Here is an 18,194-nt window from a genome sequence, read left to right as displayed (position 1 = left end):
CATTCTCATTCTTGCAGGCTTCTATTTTTATTTAAAGGACTATTTTTCTAGGTAATAACTTTAGTGTAATGCAATATGAAGAAAGTAATTTCATGTCATTTTTGTTGTTGTACAGTAACAACTCTGTCACCCTAGAGTATGAAAAGTGCAGTTAGACAGATTCGGTTTTATTTTTCAGTCAGCTCATTTTATTTTATTTTATTTATTGCCTAGAAATTCCTAGGCACCAGCATCCCTCAAAAATCTGATGTGCAGAGACTCTTGCAATAGAAGTTTTTTATGGGAGGAAATGCTTGTGTACCAATATATATCTGTCAATTTAGAAATATATGCATGAAACTGATGAGACAGAATAGGAGAAAAACTTGCCTTTGGTGATGAGACTACCTCTTCATTCTTGAAACACTTTCAGAATGTGGATTTTGTTGTTAGCACATTTCTGATATTTAGTGTTTCCTGTATCATGGCAACCTAATTCTTTGCCTCCATGTACATTTTCCTTTTTACTGCAGTTTTTCCTAAGTCCTGTGTCATCAGTGAGAGGTGATTATCAATCACATGTGCAATCATCTAAAAGTCATTTGGAAGGGAATTAATAGCAGTAAAATACAGGCTATAATGTGCATTAGCATTTTTAATAGGATCAAAGTGATCAAAGCTCCTTAGCTCTAACAAGGAGGGTATTTTGCTTTCCAAATTATGGGCTGGAAAATGGACAGTTTCTTAATTTTGCCTGGTCTGACAAGGCCCACATGCACATTTCCTGAGTGTCATGATCTTGAGTACAAATATATTAGTGTAGCAGAGGAATGTTACATTGAGAAGAAAAGTATTAATATGCAGAACTGATATAGTATTGCCATTATTAATTAGCTCTCCAGCTGCATATGTTCATGGAGATATTCCATAAGCCAGTGTGAGCACTCTTATCCAAGTTGCATTTAGCATTGTGGATAACTTCAGTTGCTATGAAATCATTGGATTTTGCAAGGCTTATTCCTCCCAAACATCTTCATCCCATGTTGAAATCAGTAGAAGATGAAGATGCTTGGGCATTTTGAGGGGTGGGGTTGATATTTGGGCTGTGGGCACTGAGTGTTGCACCTCTCTGCCTCCACAGAGGTGAGACCCAGACCTTTCCTGCAGCTCCCATCCCATGCCCACTGCATGCAGATTTTCAGGATATCCATCACTGCACACTGCTGCAGAGAAATCCTCCAGGCTGTTGTTGCTCCAGCTAGAATTAGAGAATTATTAGTTTTAAGCAATTGTTGAAGTTGCCCAAAGGAAAATATATTCCTGTGCTTTATGCATATTCAGTAGCAAGCAGCTGCATATATTTTTGAGAGGTTATTTTCTTCCCTTTATAATAGCTTTTTTAAAATCCTCTAATTTTTCCATATTACGTATTAATGCTATTTTTACCCTTATTAAACTTTTAAAATACCCATGTTTATTCCTACCATTCTGTTCCTGACAATTTAAGTGTTTCAGTAGTGCAGCTTCCCCATAGGGAAGAAATTATGTTCTTAATTCCATCATCTATTCTGGGTCATTTGTGTAAGGCATTTGTAAAAATAAGAATCTGTGTGGACAAAAAACTTCCAGTTTTAGTGATTAATCTTAACTTAAACTATGCCTTTTGTGTTATCCAGTGCTTCATTCTTCTTGTTTATTGCAAATGAGCAATGTCCAGGTGGCTGTTTGTCACTTAGATCAAAGTTCAGAGAGTGGAAGTTTCTGATACTAATGTTTGACTTTTGTTATCTTTTTTAGCTGTAGCACACTCCCAATGTTCTATTTTTGCTGTTGTTCTTACACATGAAGTTTGCAGCTTATGTATGAAAATGTTGTTTAAAATTCACAGGTTATGCAAAACTCCCTTTTAAATGGTTTGACTACCTCAGGGAAACTGACTCAATAGCAGCACCAGTAAAGCTCTTCAATAAGGTAATGAAATTATACATCTCTCTACTAGAATTAGTTCCTTTACATTTTGCATACTGCATGGCACGGTTTTGAAAAACTAAAACTTCCAGAGATTTGAGTAAACAGAGGTTACAATCTCTGAAACGTTAAACAGATGGCAAACTTCAACGATACTCGGGGGTTGGTTTTTTTTTCCAAATTGATTGAAATCCCAGTTTCAACACTATGATTAAACTATCCTAATGAACACACCTGTCCCTGCTGATACCCCCAGGAGGTTCCCAACCACGGCTTCCACGTGGGCATGAAGCTGGAGGCCGTGGATCTGATGGAGCCGCGGCTGGTGTGCGTGGCCACGGTGACGCGCATCATCCACCGCCTGCTGCGCATCCACTTCGACGGCTGGGAGGAGGAGTACGACCAGTGGGTGGATTGTGAGTCCCCTGACCTGTATCCTGTGGGGTGGTGCCAGCTCACTGGGTACCAGCTCCAGCCTCCTGCACCCCAGTGTGAGTCTTGCTTTCTCAGTTGGGATCTCACGGGGCTTCGTGTTTTCTCATCTCTTCAAGTTAGGTGCCTAGGTATAACAAAAATAGAAAAAAACTCTTTAATGCCTGGAAGTTCTAATCTTTCACACTTGGATTTCTAAAGTACTTCTGAGTGTTTTTTACTGTTTTTCAATGCCAGAAGATGCTGATTTGATGCAGGGGAGAAGCCTCTTGTCAGTTCTAGAGGAGCTCACTGAGAATTTCTGTTGCTTTAAGATTGCCAGTGTATCTGTTTCTCCTCCTGCTGAGTTCCACCAAATTCAGAAGCTCTTTCTAATTTATTACATCAAAACTTGTCCTGTCAGATCAAGTGATAATAAGTGATGAAATGCATTCCAAGAACTTCCTTTTATGAGAGCATTTATGTTAAGTAGTTTAATGCAAGTTGGTTTTCCACAGTAAATTTCTTTGCTCAGTCACTAAGCAAAAATTCTGTAAGTGTGTAGCAGCTTTGACACATTCTAAAGTGTGGTTTGGTTTTTTTTTTAATAATAAGACTAGATTTTGAATTTTTCATTTTTTGCAGCATCAAGAGATAGCCAGTCAAGTTCATCCAAACAGAAGAAAAAAGCTAAATCACAACAGTACAAAGGACATAAGAAAAGTGGGTGACAAAATAGTGTTTGCACTTTACTTGTTGTTTTAAAGTTTGTGGTCTCTACCTAAGTCCCTGTTCTATTTGCAAATGTTTGTGTCTAAACAGGTGTTGTGCTTAAAGGTGCAGTATGCCACAAAAGGAACTTTTTCATTGAGAATATTTTTTATAACTCATGATAGGGTAGATGTTGCTAATAATAATCTATGAATTGTAGATGGACAATGGTAAAAATAGTTTTGTATTCTGACATAATTTCAGTTAAATAATTTATTGGTTGTGTACTATATTGATAGTTGTACTGCTTTGTACAGAATACTCAGGTATTAACACAGTTTTCCCTCTGCTCTCTGTAACACAGGTGAAGGAATAAGAAACAAGTTACTGGGATCAGAAAGAATGAGGTGTAGAAAATGTAAATTATCATCTAACTGGCTTCTCTTTGAAATAAAAATACTACTTTTGTTTGCCAGATTTTTTGATTTAGGCATCTATGTAAATTAAGCTTTTGTGTTGTTACTTTCAGAAACAAACAGCATTGCTGTGTGTGGCTGTTCTTGTCACAGTAAAACACAGTAATGACATTTTTAAGAATCTGCAGTGTTCAGGTAGTTTCCACAGTAATTGATTCCCTTGGAATCGAATTGTTAAAATATAAAATTAGTTTGCCTAATTTAGTCTTGTTTCCAGAGTGTTTTGTTGTTGTATAGAACTAATGTGAGGAATTCAAACTTTATTTTCCTGGTGGATTTGTGAATGAAGCTATTAAGGCCAATTGGAACCTTTTTCCCCAGTCATTGAGAATACAATCTTTGCTCTGTTGATCTGTGGGCATGAGAAGAAGTTGGCTGGTGGGTGCCATAGATAAAACAAATGTCTGGGAAGTTCTTAGAACCTCTTGTTCAGTGCCCCAGACATTGCACTGGTTTTCCTTTCTGCTGTTGGAGGAAATAAACAGTAAAATCCAGAATCTTTCAGGAGTGTTTTTACAGTAGAATTCAGGTACTGGGAAACTCCTGGTTTGGGAATATCCAGGGAGAGGTGTGAGTGCTGTTGCTTTAAGCTAGGGAAATGTGGCTCTATGGTTAATTACCTTTGTGTAGGACCTGTTTTTGTGTAATTCTGCACTGTCTGAGCAGATTTTGTTTAGCAAGCTGTTCTAGATGATCATACTCCTTACCTTACCCCCTTTCTAATGCCTCTGCTACCTGTCTTACAGTAAATGTGACCCAAACCTGAAAAAATAATTATTTTTACTTAGTGCCATAGGGAGCTTTATTCCAGCTTTAGAAAACTTGGGCTAGGGAAATTTGTTCCTGATTTCTCACTAACCTAAGGTAAATGTGTGGGGAAGCAAGGAAAACTTCTGATTGTGTTCTGGACTGTTTGCTCAATACCAAGAAATCCTCTTAATCACCAGAAGATGAGAGAACAAGATCAGGAACAGTTAGAGCTGGCTGCCTCCTATGGGTTTTTTCTAAGTAGGTTACAGCAATGGAAGTGCTGAGTCACAGGAAATAACACAAAAAATGTCTTTTGAAGCTTTTTCTTGTTCAGCACTTGTAAATAAAATAGCAAGTTGTTTTGTAAAGGATTTCAGTCAGAAAACCATGAATTGCAACCACCATGTTTTTATGGTACCATGTAAAGTCACCACAGATGATTAACAAGAAATTCTGTGTCTTAAATTAGATTGGTTTTGGCAGGGTTATTTCCACACATCTTTCTCATGTGCTCCCAACACAGCCCAGGCTGTCACTGAGTCATTCTGCTGTGTGTAATGATGCAGATTTCTGCTGCAGTGTCCCCTGCTCCTGGGAGTGCCTGTGTTCCCTGGGAAGCAGAGCTGATTGCAGGGTAAACACTTTGAGAATCTGCCCCAGTTCCTTTTGCAGTAGTGTTTGTTTCAGTGAGTAGGGTTCTGTGCTGTGTGCCTGCTGCTCAGAAGGCTGTGCAAGTGACTTCTTGAAGGCTAACATGCCAGCCTGCCTGGGTAATTAATTAATAATGAAGGATGCAATATCTGCTGGTATTGTCTGCTTCCTCTTGGGTGTATATATCAGAGTAAAGTTACTGAAATAATAGTCTGACCTCAATATTTTCGAAGTTGGGATTCTGCTGACACCATTCTGCTTCATTAATCTCTCTAAAAGGCTCATCCTCAAGTTGACTTATAAGAAGAATGTTTAAGCAGGGTGGTATCTTTAGGATGTGCATAATCAGTCACCTTTTCAGGGCTGGGCTTTTGTTTGTTTGTCTGACAGTGCTGAGGGACTGAAGCATCAGCAGCCACAGTTTTGATGGTAGCTGAAAGCACTGATTGTGTTACAGACCTTGTACCCTCAGTACTACAGAGAACATGCCTTGAGCACAGAATGGGAGCATCTTAGTGATAAAGGAGAAACATGGCCATTTGTATGGGAAATGTTTTAATAACATTTTTTCAATAATGCAGTGTTTAATAATTTGAGGGCATTTTGGAAGGTTTTTTTCTGTGCTGAAATGGTTGTGTTGTAAGGCACTGTAAAATGGGAAATGCCATTCTAAGGGAATTAAGAGCATATATTTTAAGAGGTGACAAACTTTGTCTAGAGAGGATTATTTCCCTAGAAGCATCCTTCTGTTTCTTAGGCACACACACTGAAACAGCTGCAGCCTGAAACTAAGCCAAGATGTCTTGGGTGTCCAGGCAGAAGAATGTGTGTGACTGTGCAGTGTAGCTACAGCAGAAATCATTCACAGCATTTCTATTTCATGGGTAGAGCATGAAATGAATGGGTCATGGCATTAAACAATGCCCTTGAAGTCCTACCCATAGCCTGTAAAATAAGTGAATGGTGCCATTGTAGAGGCCCTGGATTTTGAGAATGGGTGAATGTCAGTCAGAGCCATTTCTCAGTGAACAGTCAGAGTTGCCTGATGCACTTTAACCCGAGCGTTTATTTTAGTTTGACTTGATGTTTAGAGAGGAAGAGACGAGCTGGGAAGAAACCTGTCAGTTTGTCCAGCCCAGCCATGGCAGGGGAGGTGCTGAGGAGCTTCTCTGGGCATGACGAGTTGGTTCCTCCTCCAAACCCAGCCCTTGCAGCACAGACAGCCCCTGGGGCCTTCCAGCCTCCCAGGAATAGCCAGGAGCTCAGGCCCAGCCTCCAAACAGGTAACTGCTCACAGCAGAGTCTCACTGCACAGTGGGGAGCTGTGCTCCAGGGTGTCATGTGCTGACTCATCCAATCTTTCTTTTTTCCTTTTTTTTTTTCCTTTAAATTTTTAGTTGGTTCAATGTTTTTTTCTGTTGGAGAGCTTTTCATTCTCACTGATGCACCATGTCACTGAATGAATCATAGGAGAGGATTGCAGCTGGGTTAGAACTGCTGAGGAGGAAGGTTGTGGTGTGGGTTACTGAGAATCCCAGAGGGGCTCTGCAGAGTGTTTAAAAAAACAAAAATGCACCCTGTAAAACTGAATGGTAATGTGGATCTGAGAATATTGGATGTAAGTAGGTCATTATTGTGTACTCTCCTTTGCAGAGAAAATATGCTGTAAATAAACATTTTTTGGGTTTTTTTATCAGAAAAATGCATTTATCTGGGAAAATATCTTTGGAATGTGTTATGTGAAATTTTGTGGATTACTCAGGAAAATATATTTAAAGCAGTATAATTGTGCATCTATATAACTGAGCAGAGAAAAACTCCTATCAGTAATATTGAAGTAGAATAAAATTTTGAACTTTAAGTATAGTTTACATAATGTAATCAATCTTCAATCATACAAGTTCACTTCAAGGATCTGGTAATTTTTTCTCTTCCCTTTTTCTGGTATCTCTGGCAGCATAATGCAGCAAATTTCTGCTAACAAATACATTGTGGCAGTAGGAGCTGCCAGGCTGGATGATGCTCTCCCTGCAGGGCAGTTGCCAGGCTGATAGATTTAACTTCAGATTTGTTTGATTACTCCCTTAAGCTTGCCTTAGTCTGCTCTGTCAGCACTTTCTGCTGACTCTGGAACACATCCAGAACTGTTTGTTTGGCCATGTGTTAGCCATTAACAGACTGGGAGAAAAGGAACCCACATTCCACCTTTAGGACCTGAGGAAAACCTTTACTCTCTTCTGCTCACCTCTCAACACTTCTCAAGGCCCCCTTTAGTTTGACTTCATGTTCCTGCTGGTGTGTACATGATGTGTTTAACAGTCTTTGGTGCCAAAGAGGAGCCTTGCTTAGGGGAGAGTGTTCTGGAGGATCTATTTCTGCACAATTGTTATTTTTTTTGTGCCAAACCTACACCTGCATTGTATTTCTTTAGTTCAAAGACATACACATCTGAAATAATTTTGTTTGTAGTGTAGCCTTGTCATTGTCCAAAGATGTTTGTGTTTATATTGTAGCCAGCAAGACCATACCTTGTCAGTCTCTTGGAAGGAGGCATCACCTTGATACCATCTAATCAGTTTAGAACATATTTGAGATTGGCCAGAACTCATTAATTATGTGCATATTCCTCAGCATCATTCATTGCCCTGTATTGCTGTAGCTGTAGGACATTCTGCACAGTGCAGAATGTTTGTGTGGCTTTCAATGGAGCCAGTGGAGGATTAGTAACAAAACAGCATCTGTTCTGAAACTTCTTGTGCATGGGGGATCTCAGTAAGGTTCAAACTCAATTCTTTCCCTTTTTGTGTTGTCATAAGCACAGGAGAAAGGTTCAGCACTTCTTCACCTTGGTTTGTATGAAGTGCTTTTGCTCTCTAGCAAGTTCCTGGAGCTGCTTTAGGGTGCATGAGTCCTTTGCATCTTTCAGTCATCTGAAATGATCTCTCAAGTACTGAAATTCACCTGTTGAACTGCTTCATCTTTAAAAAGAACCTACAGCAAACCTGATAGAGGAGGAGACTGTTCCCAGAGATTCACCCAACCCTGGAGTTTTGTGTTGGTTTTGGGAGGTCTGAATGTCATGGCATCAGACACAGTCTATCCCTGTGCCCTGGCAGATCACTGGGACAATATAAAAAGGAAGTACCTGCCCCATCTGTATTCATTTTCCTTCAGCTGAATGACTTCCATTAGTTTTCTTCTTTCTTTTTCCAAGTAATTTGGTGTGTAGCTGTAACTAAGCTTTTCTAATGGAGAACTGTAGTTAAAAGCTGTATAATAGCAACAAATGAAGTAAGATATCATTAAATATCTAAAAGTCAGGACTTTGGTTCAAATAAGCCAGAGACCATCCAAACCATGGCAACTGCTGTTCCTGCAGGAGCTCCCTGCTTGGGAGACAGAAGGAACACAAGGTTCATGGTGGGTTGGGTTGTATCCCTGACCCCCAGAGACCAGGAATCATGGTCAGAGTTGGGTATCATGCAGGGGAAAAGTATTTGGGAGAAAAAAATAGGGAAGGGATTGTGGGCTGTGTAGGTGGGAGGAAGAATTTATTAAAGATAGATGAGGAGAGCTTGCATTATGCTGCAGCAACTTTTGACATCTTCTACTATTTTAATTTTCAAATTTTATTTTTATTTAGCTCAAGAGATTGTTTCAACATAGAATATTTATAGAAGAATAATTAGATAGTTTATAAATCACTGCAGGGCTATCAGTAGCAGGCTCTGGGTTAGGGTTTTTTCCTCTCACTGCTTATTTTCTGCATTTCAAGGCACATTGACAATGTATATAAACTTTATATTCAATAATGATAAACTGATATTTTTCTCATTCATTTGGTCATAGAGAAGCATTTATTTTTTATAATCAACCCTTTAATGTGGGTACTGCACCTTTAATGAACGTTTACATGTTTTGTTTTCAGTGTTCTTTTCATTGTGCTCATATTTTGATAATCATCTCCATTAATAAAACTGGAAAAGTAATTGTGACATTGATACTCAAAACATCTTTGTCTTAATCTCATTTCCATTTAATTTTGACAAAAGAAGAGGGAAGATTAAAACTACAGAAAATGTTTTGCTTTAACAAAACTTACCTCCTGGGATCATTAAAATTTTAATGATGGATTGAGAATCTTTGTCAGTATATTTTGTTGTCTCACAAACTGTTTGCAGTAACTGGGCTAAATAATGTGAATTGTAGGTTAACTGTTGGCCATTTTCAATCTGATTTTCACTTGTGTAATAGAAAGCAAAGTGGCTTAAAATACTCAGTTCTTGAGAAAATCTGGTAGAGAATATATTATTGTAAGTAAGTTGAAATCTGTTAATATTGGAGCATAACATAAGGCTCCATCTGCACTCACAAAGTGTCTGTTCTCTGAGATCCTGAGCATTAAAGCATTGCTGAAATGTGGAATATACGAACAGGGGAAATCTGGGATGCTCCCAATGTCAAGAATATGAAGTAAATTTAAGCAAAAATTGCACTGAAAATGCTGCAGATGTTTAATGTGCATTTTTGCTTTGTAGTGACTTCCTTACAGCTGAAGGAGGAGTTGCTGGATGGAGAGGAGTACAGCTTCCTGCAGGGGACATCTGACCACGAGAGCAACGGCTCTGCCAGCTACTACATCAAACAGGAGCCCTGAGCAGCTGCCAGGGGGCACAGCACTGCTGATAGGAAAAGAACCTTTCTCCAAGAATGACTGATATTGTTCCCACTTGGATGGTGCAGCTCAGGTGACTGTGCCTGGCTTTGAGACATGTAGATGAACTAGACTCAGTTCCGAATTTTTTGGAAGGGCGGGGAAACTATTTTAGTGAAAAAAGATTTTTCAATTTATTAAAAACGAAAACAAAGGACACTTTTGTGTTGTACTTGAAGCTTTTGAAAGAATTTTGTAATATTTTCAAGTTCAGATTTATTGTGCATTGTTAACAAGAACTGAAATTCTAATTTTTTTGTAAGATTAAAGTTTATTTAGCATGATTGTGGGAAGCAGTTGGAGGAAGATATAGCTGCAAATACAAACGAACTGTCATAACAAATGAACCTTTTTGGTACAAGTTGGGAGACTTTTAGACTCTTGTGAACTGCACTGGTCACGCCTCTGGTTTTTTAATTGTGAAAATAAGGCTTTAAAGCCCTGATTTAGAGGCATAAATTATATGTGGAAGATAGTCCTGTAATGCTCTACTCAGTGAGTAGCCCCAAGTGCAACAGAGCCATCGCCTGAGGAAGATTTTAACTTTTCAAGGTGTTTTTATTTAGTTTAAAATATCCTTTTTTTATATAAGGTTTTGTTTTTTAACGTTCCTTAGGGTCTGATTCAGTGCCCATTAAAATCAGTAGCCTTGTCTCCATCGACTGCAGTGGGCATTGGATTGGATCTAGAAAACTCTTGTCTGTATATGAATGTCTGTAGTCTTGGAATGCTTCAGCAAATGTTTACAGAGCCCTATGCCAAACTGGAACTTCGGGAAATTCTCTCATTGGAAGGTTAGTTGTAGCTCTGGATTTTGACTGAAGAAGCAGCTTAGATGGACAGTCACTAAGGACCCCCTTGGTAGTGGGAAGGAACTTGTGAGTATTCTTGTGATTTTTGTTTTGTTTTGTTTTGCTTTTCCATTCAGAAAGCCCTAATTGTTTCCTTACCATCTTAAATATTTATCTGTGACCATTCCTAACTGATGTGCCACATGGTTTCAGGTGAGCTGAAAGGAGCCCGACATTGTGGATTAAAAATGAGTTCAGTCCTGCATAACCTGCAATATTCATGTCTTGCTGCAATATGTAACATAGACACTGAGACTTGAGAACAGCATCAAAATCACATGGCTTTAGTCTGTAATTCATAAACTGGATTTGCCTGTTGTCTGGAATTCTTGTCCCATTAGCCCCATGTCCCATTAGTCAGCTTCCAGATCTTTACAAGGCAAAAGTCACATAAAAAGGTGAAAATGATGACAGCAAAAAACACAAGGTATTTTTGCAGGAGGTCTTAATTTGGATTTTATCTTTCCATAGTTTTAACCTTTGTGCATTTTTGTAAATGGTGTTGATGAGTGAGGTGGTTGATCAGCCCTGCAGAGCTGTGACTGGAGGAATGTGCATCAAGAGCTTTGGCTTTTACAAGTAAGGTTCATTAACTAAACTCTCAGGAATTATCTCATAAGTTCTAAGTGCTTCTGGGTCTTCACAGGTCCCCTTCAGAGCAGTACAACGATCATCTGACTCTTGACCATAAATTAGGGCTTAAAAAAGGAAATTTGATCAGAAATTAACATCTGTATTCCTACAGCATAAGAAATGCTTTAAGGATATCAACCCACAGAGCCCCAGGAGACCATTTTTGTGTATTGTTGTTTGAGCTTAAAAAAAAATGCATAGAAAGTTGAAAACCAGCAATTTGATTATTTTCTAAAATATTGTTCCAAGTTTGGGTACATAGTATTGGTGATATGCACAGGTTTACCTCATTCTATGCAAGAGGGGTTAATTATGTAAAGTTTTGTATTTACTATTGGAAGCTAAACATGTCCTGTGTAGTGTAGGAATGTCTGGAATTCTTTTCTCCCTTACTGGTAAAATTTCCATATTAACCTGTTTTTAACAACAGCTTCTTCTATTGACAGAATCTGTTAATCTGATTACAAGAATCTATAACTTCAGGTGGTAAAGACATTTTAGCTCTCTTAAAACAGCCATAAAAAGGATTTTGTTGGACCTGGTAGATTTCAAACACCTTATCTCAGATTCTGACCCACCCATGATGTTTATTTTGAACAGCCTAGATTGGAGAACTAGAATTAGAGACCATTGTAGTGACACTTTGAGCCTTGATTGTTTTCCTGTGTTCTCAATTTAATCTGCTGTAAAATCCAGCTCTGCAAGCATTGATTTAATTTGGTAAGTATGGCACTATTGATTTAATTTATTTTTTTTTAATGCAACAACTTGTAGATTGTCTCATCATCTGGAACAAGGTTCTCACAGTCTTGTTTTCTTCTTTCATCAACAGCTTCTGACTTCAGTAGAAAAACTGGTGCATTAATTAGTGTGTCATAATAGAGAAGGTCGGGCTAGTTAATGAGTGAGGTGCATTGCCAGGTCACTAAAGTGAGTGTTGCCCAGGCTCATCCCTGAGTTTGGAGTCAAGTCTTCAAATGTCAAGAGGGAAAATTAATCCTTAACATATTTCCTGTGTTGGGAGAAATGTAAGAATCTGTTCTAAAGTCTGTCAGTCTTTATAATATTCTGTTATTCATCAAACACTAAAGTCTTTGAGGTGATGTATGTTCTCGGGTACCCCTGTGACTTCAGCAGTTGGTGAAACTTTTGTGTCTCTGAGTTCATCAAATGCCTCAACTGTGTAATTGTCAAGTACAGTGACATGTGTGCTGAGCAAACCATGGAAGGAGCTGCTGGAAGTCACTTGTTGAGGAGAAGCTTGGGGAAAACCTGAGCAAGGTGCTACCAGGGATGTGGTCCCAGAGAGCCTGTGGGGTGTCCCTGTGGCAGCTCCCTGGCTTTGCAAAGCATTCCTGTGCCTCTGGGATGGTTCTCCTGGCTTTCAAGCTGTGGTACCTGGCTGAAGGAGCAGCAAATGTTGGACACCTAAAACCTTCAGTGGGGTTGGACTAATTCTGGCATTTGGCACAGCAGGCTTTCCTGACCATGGGGCAGCCCAAGCCCGTCCCTGACTTGGCTGCTGCCTTTTCTCATCCCAGATCTCTCTGCTGATCTTTATTTCATTATTTTCAGTGGAACTCTCTAACCTGTTCCTTGCTGCATCTGAGGAGAGCTACAGCAGTTATTGATTCCTTGTTCTACGGATACTAACATGGGTTTCAGTGTTTGTTTTGGGTTTTTTTTTATTGTTGTTTCCTGTGATGTGAATACCCTCCCTCGATCTTTGTACGATGGTGCTAATATATTTGGTAACAATCCTTTATTGGGAAGGGATTTTTAAAAACTGTGATTTCAGCTGAATTTTTCTTCCTTTTGATTTTTTTTTCATATTTAAAATAAAAAGCCACAACCATTTATACAAAAAAAGGCATCAGCTTTGGCCCCTGGGAAAATGTTGGGGCGGGAATCAAGATTAAACAAATGGGTTTTTACATCATTTCTGTATGTATTTGATATATAGATCAATATCTGTACAAATTTAATCTTTTATTTTCTTGGTAATTTGTGTGGTCAGTGAGAGAGTATTTAAAGCTTTCTCATGCAATGTACATAACTCAGTGAAAAAATGCTTTTGGAGAAATTAATGTTCCTTTCATTTTTACGAGACTGCAGATTTTCAGCATGGATGTGAAAAACATTAAAATTATAACTTTGTGTACAAGATGAAAATAATTCACTAAATTTGCCTTTTTTACACAAAATAAAAATGATTAAAAAGATTTTTCTGAGTAGGGATTGTTTTGTTTAAAACACCTTCTTAGCTCTATTAAAAATATCTACAATCTATAAAAATATGAGTATTTTAAGTAATTTGAAGTATGTTGGTGTGACTAGAAACAATGTGAGACCCTGAGCACAAGGTTTGATAAGACAGAGTGAATCAACCAAGCTTTGCACTTGGTCTCATTTCATTAAGTATTGGTGTAAGGAGGGAAATTTGTGCTGTTCCTTTTTTCCTTCTAGCTGTGTTGGAGGTAACTCCAGCCTCCCTTCAGCTCTGCAAATTTGCCACTGTCTGAGCCCAGCAGCTGTGCCAGGCTCATGTGTCAGTGGCTCCTGAGTGACTAAAATGATTTTTATGAAAATTTGACATGGAGTCAGTTGTAAATGAATGCACCACAAGGAATTAGTTCACACCCATTTATTTGACAGTCACTTTCAGCACTAAAATAACTGTGGTTGCTCCCAGGGCAGCAGCTGGAATGAGATGAGGTGTTGGAAGGCACAAATCACTGTGGGAACCCATCACTCATAGATCCAGTCGTGGGCACAGGGCTTGAAGTCAATGAGCTCATTGGGTTTGAACCACAGGTTGATTTCCTTCTGTGCACTCTCCACAGAGTCACTGCCGTGGATGATGTTCCTGTGGGAGGAGACAAACATTGTTCCCTATAAAAATACACTTTCAGCAACCTTGTTTTTAATTTGCAAAAACTTGGATGAAGCATCTAGAGGGGGGAGACTATTGCTGTTATTTCACCCCCACTCCCCCAAGAGCTAATTGTGGCTCTCAAGGCTACTCTAGAGCTACTGTTTTACACCAGCCCCTGCCTGAGCTTACATGCTGCTCTGGGAGGAGCTGGACTGCAAATAAAGTCAGCTTTGTGCCACTTCCCTAGGCTGCAGCTAGGCACTGTGACCTGCAAATGAAACACCATCACACCAAGGTCTCTACCACCAGTTCTGCCTTTGCAGAATAAAACACTGCCAACACTTTTGTGTTGGCAGATGAACAGTGAGTAGGAGTTGTTAATTTTTTAGTAGCAATTAATAGACAAACCTTCCCACTTGGATGCAGAAGTCACCACGGATGGTGCCAGGCTTGGAGTCTGCAGGGTTGGTTTCCCCCAGCATTACTCTGCCAGTTTTAACCACGTTGAGTCCTTCCCATACCTTAAGGTAAAAAACAAACATTCTGTTAATCTTGCATATGCAAGGTACTGACAATTGATCTTTACCAAACTTTGCAAAGAAACAAAGGCTCTACACTAAAGATATGAACCGAGTCTAGATTCTCTCTAAGGCCTGTAAAGGTGACAAGGGAAAAAAACACAGGAACTAGAAGTGATTTTAAGGACTATCAACACTGTTACTGCAGTGAAGGAGATACTTTACCAAGCCTCAGAGGTCATGTACAAACCAACTGCCAACCCTTTGTGTGGTGGTGGAATAGGGACACCCTGCTGAGTGTTCTCTGCTCTCATCATCACACCAGGAGCTGATATTGGAGCAAGCACCTTGTTTTGGGGGAAATGTAAAAATGAATGACACACAAGCTGGGTTTTGTGTCACAGATCCTGACCTTTTTTTTGCCCAAAACAGGTATTTGGTGGAGAAGATTTGCTTTCAGGAATTTTGCCTTATACATTTATATATTAGGCATTTTAATACCCATTTTATATACACACTTTTCTCATTATACAGTAATTTCACTGTCTTCATTTCAATTTTTTCTTTTGCCACTATCACAACTAGGTAGTTTGAAAAAAAAAAAATCTTTCCGCAACACTCTCTAAATATCCTTAATAATTTACACAGCAAGACAAATATATTCAAGAAAGTAATCTTAAACTAAAATCAAGCCACTTACCATGGCCACAATAGGTCCAGAGTTCATGTATTTAACCAAGCCAGGGAAGAAGGGGCGGTCTTTCAGGTCAATGTAATGTTGTTTGAGAAGGTCTTCAGAGGCCTTTAAAAGGGCAGATGTAACTTTAAATATAATTATCGTGATATCATTGAACAAAAGGTGTTAGAGGTGCACGACTATGGCGTTAGTGATTAGATTTGCTAATAATTAATGTTCCCAACAATGCTGCAGCGCTATTGTGGCACAGGGCTGTTGTGCTACCAGCGAGATCTCCTGATTTAACTTTAAAGGAGCTCTTTGAGGCAGCGCTGGGAATTGGCAATATGATTTCTTTGCACTGCAGTGACCCTCAGCGATAAGCAGAGTACAGGATCCCGGGGTGGCGTTACCCAACACAACCTTTCAGCCAAGGCCATTCCAGCTCTCCATCGGGCTGCATTAAACCTCTGAACAAAATTCGGGTTTTTTTGTTGAGAAGCCGCGTGGCGGGCAGGAGGCCGGGCCTGCCCCGTGCTGCAACACATCCGCCAGCAGCTGCGGCGGGGCGGGGGCGCAGGGGAGAGGGACTCTCGGTGAGGGTGAGCATGGGGTGCGGGTGAGGATAGAGTGCGGGTGAGGATAGAGTGCGGGTGAGCATGGGGTGCGGGTGAGCATGGGGTGCGGGTGAGGGTGAGCATGGGGTGCGGGTGAGGATAGAGTGCGGGTGAGGATAGAGTGCGGGTGAGCATGGGGTGCGGGTGAGCATGGGGTGCGGGTGAGGGTGAGCATGGGGTGCGGGTGAGGTGCGGGTGCGGGTGAGGATGGGGTGCGGGTGAGGGTGAGGATGGGGTGCGGGTGAAGGTGAGGATGGGGTGCGGGTGAGGGTGAGGATGGGGTGCGGGTGAGGGTGAGGATAGAGTGCGGGTGAGGATGGGGTGCGGGTGTGGGTGCGGGTGAGGTGCGGGTGAGGGTGAGGATGGGGTGCGGGTGAGGATGGGGTGCGGGTGAGGGTGAGGATGGGGTGCGGGTGAAGGTGAGGATGGGGTGCGGGTGAAGGTGAGGATGGGGTGCGGGTGAGGGTGAGGATAGAGTGCGGGTGAGGATGGAGTGCGGGTGAGGATGGAGTGCGGGTGTGGGTGCGGATGAGGTGCGGGTGTGGGTGAGGATGGAGTGCGGGTGAGGTGCGGGTGCGGATGAGGTGCGGGTGTGGGTGAGGATGGAGTCCGGGTGTGCGGAGCCCTCTCGGGCCGGGCACGGACGAGGTTCGGGGACAAGGCGCGGTCACTCACGTGCACGAACTTCATGGCCACGAGCCGGAACCCTTTCTGCTCGAACCGTTTGATGATCTCCCCGACCAGCCCGCGCTGCACGCCGTCGGGCTTGATGGCGATGAAGGTGCGCTCGCCGTTCCCCGCCATGGCGCTGCGGGCGGGAAGGCGGCGTGAGGGGACGCGCGGCCTCAAGGTCGGCGGCGGCCATGGCGGCACCGCCCCGCCACGCGGCACCGCCGCGGAACATCCACCCCCGGCCCCGCCGAGCCCCCCGAGCCTCGCCGAGCCCCCCGAGCCCCGCCGGCCCCTCCGCTCGCACCCCCCGTGCCCGGCACCGCTTGGCCCGGCCCGGCCCGGCCCGGCCTCACCTCTCCGGTGCCGCCGCTGCCGCCCGCGCCGCTGCCGCCGCAGGAAGAGGCGCAGGCGGGGGCGGGCGCGCCGCGGATCCCCCGCCCCGCGCAGGGGAGGAGCCGCCGGGCCGGCGGCGCTTCGGGGGCGGGACCGCCAGCGCCGCGCCGAGCGGGACCGGGCCGGGCCGGGCCGGGCCGGGCCGGGCTGAGGGGACGGGCGGCCCGGGCGCTCCCACTGCCGGGCCGGCGGCCCGGAGAGAGCCCCGCGCTCTGCGCCAGGCACCTGTCGGGTAATTGATTTACAGCCGCAGCAACTGTGGCTTAAGCCTTTAAGGCTTAAACCTTTAAGGCACTGAAACGACGGCGGATGTTTAACACAACTGAATAATTTTGTACTCATTTGTGGCTGGGTTGGCTGCTTTCAGGTATTCCTGTGGCCAGCACTGCACAGCACGGCTGCGGCTCCTCAAAAGTGTATTTATCACAGAAATCCATGTGGGATCCGTAACCCAGGAACATCATCGTTGATTTTATTGGGTCAAAACCTCACAGTCCCTGAACCCGTGTCACAACATGAAGCAGGGAGTGTGTTGTGACTTTTTATAATATTTACTACTTGGCCCTTTCCTAGTTGCTAGAGCACCTTTGCCTGAGCAAGTTACAATCGTTCACCATCACTGCAGGTGGGATATCAATGAAATAACCTCTGGAGTCCCTGTGTTGTCTCTTACTGAGAGCCCAGTTAGTGGCTTCACAGGGTCAGTTCGTGGTTTCACACCGGAGCTGCTCAGGCACCTCAGCCATGCAGGAATCCTGGCCGCCCCCTCTTCCCAGTCTCCTCACATTAGAAATGCTAAGCAGCAGCTTCCTGACAACCCCCACACCTCCAGATAAAACACATTTCTCTATCTTGTAGAATCAAGAATTCTCAAGTAACCTTTCAAGCAAAGATTAAACTGGAGACTACTCATCTCATGAACAGGTTTGTCACATACTCCCTTTTCTCCAACTTCTTTTAACCTAATAATTTATCTTCTATAACACTGAATATTTTCAGAAGAGAACTTCAGCTTCATAGTTAGAGAATTTGTTTTCCCTCCTTATACTCATTAATTTAATATAGGACAAAATATTTAAAATTTAATTTTATTTCACTTAAGAAACAGCAAATATTGTTTTATTTTGTGCCATCTCTTTTTAGGAGGTCAATATTATGATAAGGTATCATAAGCCTTCAATTCAACATTCACTGCATAGTTCAGTATTCAGATACAAGAACTCAGTGTGGGGAAAAAATCCTGGAACTTGAGTAACTGATTCCACGAAACTCTTGTTCTTAGTGAATAAAATGTTGCAG

At 42.0% G+C, this 18,194-nt stretch overlaps 2 protein-coding genes across 2 annotated transcripts in view; one reads left to right on the top strand and one right to left on the bottom strand.

Annotated features, from left to right (window-relative positions):
• MBTD1 (mbt domain containing 1) overlaps window positions 1–13,366 on the top strand; it is a 35,018-nt gene extending 21,652 nt beyond the window's left edge. Inside the window, 4 exon segments of the mRNA XM_079323576.1 lie at window positions 1,868–1,950; window positions 2,204–2,438; window positions 3,004–3,081; window positions 9,485–13,366. Of these exon segments, the coding sequence (XP_079179702.1) occupies window positions 1,868–1,950; window positions 2,204–2,438; window positions 3,004–3,081; window positions 9,485–9,603 (515 nt within the window). The 3' untranslated portion in view covers window positions 9,604–13,366.
• A 407-nt stretch (window positions 13,367–13,773) lies between these two features.
• Window positions 13,774–17,014, bottom strand: LOC306810542 (nucleoside diphosphate kinase). Its single transcript, XM_079323237.1, has 5 exons — window positions 16,856–17,014; window positions 16,506–16,638; window positions 15,238–15,339; window positions 14,428–14,540; window positions 13,774–14,010 (listed from the first exon to the last, which is right to left on the bottom strand). The coding sequence occupies exons 2-5, from the start codon at window positions 16,632–16,634 to the stop codon at window positions 13,893–13,895; spliced, it is 462 nt and encodes a 153-aa protein (XP_079179363.1). The 5' UTR covers window positions 16,635–16,638; window positions 16,856–17,014; the 3' UTR covers window positions 13,774–13,892.
• Window positions 17,015–18,194: the final 1,180 nt, after the last annotated feature.

The sequence above is a fragment of the Erithacus rubecula genome (assembly GCF_903797595.1).
Source record: "Erithacus rubecula genome assembly, chromosome: 20".
NCBI lineage: Eukaryota > Metazoa > Chordata > Aves > Passeriformes > Muscicapidae > Erithacus > Erithacus rubecula.
The sequence above is the reverse complement of the archived record's forward strand: the minus strand, read 5'-3'. Positions and strand labels throughout refer to the sequence as shown.